We start from the raw sequence: 3,738 nt of genomic DNA, 5'->3' as shown, positions 1-3,738 counted from the left end.
ATTCTGCAAGAATTTGATTTACGGAGCGAATGGTTACCATTCGCACCTGAAGTCCTAAATTTATAACGAAAGTGAAATCGAATTCAGAAACTTTTAAAAAGTACAATTGAATCATAAAACTTATCATGAAAATATAATTAAGTCCAAAAACTTTTCAAAAAGTGCAATCAACTTCTTCTCCCGCTCCCTCAAATTCGATTTTAGGGTTCCTTAGCCAAGCAATTGGGGGCTAAGTAGCATTGACACGAGACACGCGACAGGACACGACATAACACCACTCGCCGACACGTCATTTATCAAAAAATAGAGAAATCCGATATGTTGGGACATGATGTATATTTAATGTATATTTTTATATATACATAATAAATTATTATTTTTATGATTATTTCAATCAAATTAATTTGATTCGAATCCAAAAAAAAAAAAAAAAAAAGAGTGTCGGTGTCCGACACGTGTCCGACATGACACGAAAGCCCCGAGAGAGTGTCCGTGCTTCCTAGATTGGGGGCATTTAGGGATTAGGGTCGATGAGGCAGGGGTGTAATTGAAATACGACGGTCAATTTCGGGGGGCGTTTTGAGAAAAAGCCCCGCTCCCAGGGACCTCTTTCGAAATCATTCTCCCTCCCCTCGAAAAATTTAATTCCAATTCGACCCTCGTATTTCATAGCAGCCTCTCTCTAGGGGGTAAGAACAGCAGAAGTGCCAAAAGTTGTGTACGGAACTCACTTTGGTGCCAAAAGTTTCAAACGGATAACTTAAGTGCCAAAAGTTTACGCCGGCGATCACTTAAGTGCCAAATCGAAGAAAAAATGATCACTTAAGTGCCAACGGCGGGAAATTCCGACCAAATTTAATACATGATTTTTATATTTAAATTTTAATGACACGTGACATTTTCACGTGTATAATTCAATTTTTTAAATATTTTTTTCCGATTTTTTTTTCTTTTCTTTCTTTCTTTCTTCTTCTTCTACCATGGCCGGTGGTCGGAGGCCAGCCACAGGCCAGGGCCGGCCTCGTCGGCCGTTGCCTTCCACCGGGCAAGGCCCGGCGAGGCAATCGTGGCCTTGGCGAGGGCCGGCCTCGCCGGATCTGGTGAGGCGAGCCCTCGCCAAGGTCACGGCGGCCTCGCCGAGGCGTCGCCTTCCTCCGGGCGAGATCGACTCTCGCTTGGGCAGGGCGAGCCCCGGCGAGGGCTCGCCTCGCCAGATCCGGTGAGGCCGGCCCTCGCCGAGGCCACGGCGGCCTCGCCGGCCCTCGCCCGGAGGAAGGCGATGCCCGGCAAGGCCGTCCATGGCCGGTGGCTGGCCTCCGGCCACCGGCCATGGTAGAAGAAAGAAAAGAAAAAAAAGAAAAGAAAGGAAAAAAGAAAGAAAAGGAAAAGAAATGCCACATCAGCCTCCGGCGATCCACATCAGCTTGAGAAATTAATAAAAAAATATCACATCAGATTTCCGGCGATATGATACTTAAGTGATCATTTTTCACAATTTTTAATACTTAATTGATTCGTTTGAAACTTTTGACATAAAAGCGAGTTCCGTAGATAACTTTTGGCACTTCTGCCGTTCTTGGCCCCCTCTCTCGCCTCCTCTTCGACAGAGAAGTTTCCGGAAGAGACGGGAGAAATGGCGTCGATCCTCGGCACAGCGAGCGGCGGGAGCAAGGAGGAGCTCCAGAGCGCCATGGACAAGGCGAAGGAGATCGCTGCATCGACCCCCGTTGTCGTGTTCAGGTCTCGCTTCCCCCTTCCCATCCCCTCTAGTTTTCATCCAGCGCATCTTCTGCTCCTCCTCCTCCTCCTCCGGGAAACGGGGTCGATTCTTGAAATTTGCCCGGGTTTGTTCTGATGATCGCTCGTCCGTTTCGAATGATCAGTGTCCCCTCTGTGATGATGCGGGCTCGTGGGTGGAATCAGACGCTCCGGACGTGCAAATTGGTGCACGGGAGGGTAGGAAGAATAGGCTGTGGGGGGGAAAAGCTAGCAGCTTCGATGGGATTTTAGAATTAGATGTTTGTTGTGGCAGTGGGTTTCGCTAGGATCTCATGTACCCAGTTGCTGAATTTGATGATGCGAGCCGTTTAGCGCGAAACTGGCGGGTGACGAGGGAGAAAATCGATAGTGGGTCGAAGGAATTGCCGTCGCCGGAATGCTGTGCCGGGTTCCGTTAGAACTAACCCGATTGTGGCAGGGCCCGCAGTGGCAGCTCCTCCTCCACATGAGAGGTTTTTATGATTGCTGCTTGTAGGGTCAGAAGCAGAAAGGGGGTCTCCAATCCTTATTTGACCCCCGTGCTTTCTTCCTGTGCAGCAAGACTTATTGTGGCTACTGTAAGAGGGTGAAGCAGCTGTTGACGCAGCTCGGGGCGAGTTACAAAGTCGTCGAGCTGGACAAGGAAGGTGAGTGTCTCCTAGCCTCTCGAGCCGCCTGCGTATAATCTTGAGCTGAGTAGAAACCGTCTTGTTCTTGGCTATTTGGAGGCTAGTTTCGTCGACAAAGCGAAGATACCAATTATTGGGCGGATTTGCTAGTTTAGTGTTCTATTGATGCGTAGAAGCCGGTTAAGATTCTCCCCGTTTTTGCTCAATTAGCGCCGAAGACCTGTATCTTTTAGTTCTTTCGACGAGGGGTCGTGTGTGGGAATATAGTTTCCGGGTACCAACCGGCGAACTTTTTCGAGATGTTTCGAACTATAATTTGTTGATATTTCCCTGATTGTGCAAATGATCGCTTCATCTACAAGTTGAAGAACTCGTGTGGAACGTGATTTCTTTAACACTATTCAACCATCTGAATTTCCACTTGAAGGTGATGGAGCTGCCGTTCAATCGGCTTTGGCAGATTGGACAGGGCTGAGAACAGTACCAAACGTGTTCATTGGGGGAAATCATATCGGCGGTTGCGATTGTAAGTTCTTATTCGCGTGCCTAATCATCTGTTTCTCTTTTCTTTGTTGATTTCAAGAAAATTCTCTGGTATAGGTTTAGATGCAACACGGGTGTTGTTTTGACAATTTATCTTTTGATGTCGGCTTTCCTTGCAATTTCAGCGGTCACTGAGAAACACCAGGCAGGTCAACTGGTACCTCTTCTTAGGAGCGCTGGAGCTGTGGACTCCAAATAAACATGGTGCTCATAGTAAGTGCCTTAGATCGGAAGAGGGAGACTGTGGGATGCAATAAGTGGATAAACTGAGGTGTGATGTCCACTGCTTATGTAAACGAAAGAATTGTTTTTCGACTGCTTGCACAAATTTGGAGTGTGTGCTATAAACTACCCTGTTGGCAAGAGTTGCTCCCATATCAGTTCGTGCTCTCATCTAATGAGAGGCCATCGTCGATTGTCGGGTATGGCTGGCTGGTCGTCACTTTATGTAATACCGGTGGTGGCTGAAAATCCTAAATGCTGAAGTGGAATGTCTATTGGAAAGTCTGAGACCCAGATTGTATGTTTGCCGAAGGGACTAGGATACGATTTAGCGGCATCCGGTAATAAAGTTCCGCGGGACGTTGAACTAGATCTCCTTAGAGATCTGCAGTTCTATAATGCGGAAGGGTTATTGTCGAGATTAAGATTTGTTGCTTTTATTTTTCGTTTCATGATAATTCGAGTTCGAATGCGATGATCCAAAAGCAAAGCAGGTTCTCCAAGAGAAGCAAAGAGTTCCGCACGGAACGATCACGAGCTTCTCTCCCACTGTATTGGAAAGCAACCTCGACAGGACTGTCGACGG

The 3,738-nt window shown here is 47.2% G+C and overlaps 1 protein-coding gene across 1 annotated transcript; it reads left to right on the top strand.

Annotated features, from left to right (window-relative positions):
• Nucleotides 1–1,590: 1,590 nt before the first annotated feature.
• LOC115678877 (glutaredoxin-like) lies at nt 1,591–3,163 on the top strand. The gene is made up of 4 exons (XM_030602351.2): nt 1,591–1,740; nt 2,317–2,405; nt 2,815–2,913; nt 3,056–3,163. Exons 1-4 carry the CDS (start codon nt 1,634–1,636, stop codon nt 3,127–3,129), a joined length of 369 nt encoding a protein of 122 aa, XP_030458211.1. The 5' UTR covers nt 1,591–1,633; the 3' UTR covers nt 3,130–3,163.
• Nucleotides 3,164–3,738: the final 575 nt, after the last annotated feature.

This window comes from Syzygium oleosum, unplaced genomic scaffold (genome assembly GCF_021117445.2).
Source record: "Syzygium oleosum isolate NSW1041296 unplaced genomic scaffold, Sole_v2.1 Sole_v2.17, whole genome shotgun sequence".
Taxonomy (NCBI): domain Eukaryota; kingdom Viridiplantae; phylum Streptophyta; class Magnoliopsida; order Myrtales; family Myrtaceae; genus Syzygium; species Syzygium oleosum.
Note: the sequence above shows the minus strand (reverse complement) of the source record. Positions and strands in the feature narration are given on the sequence as shown.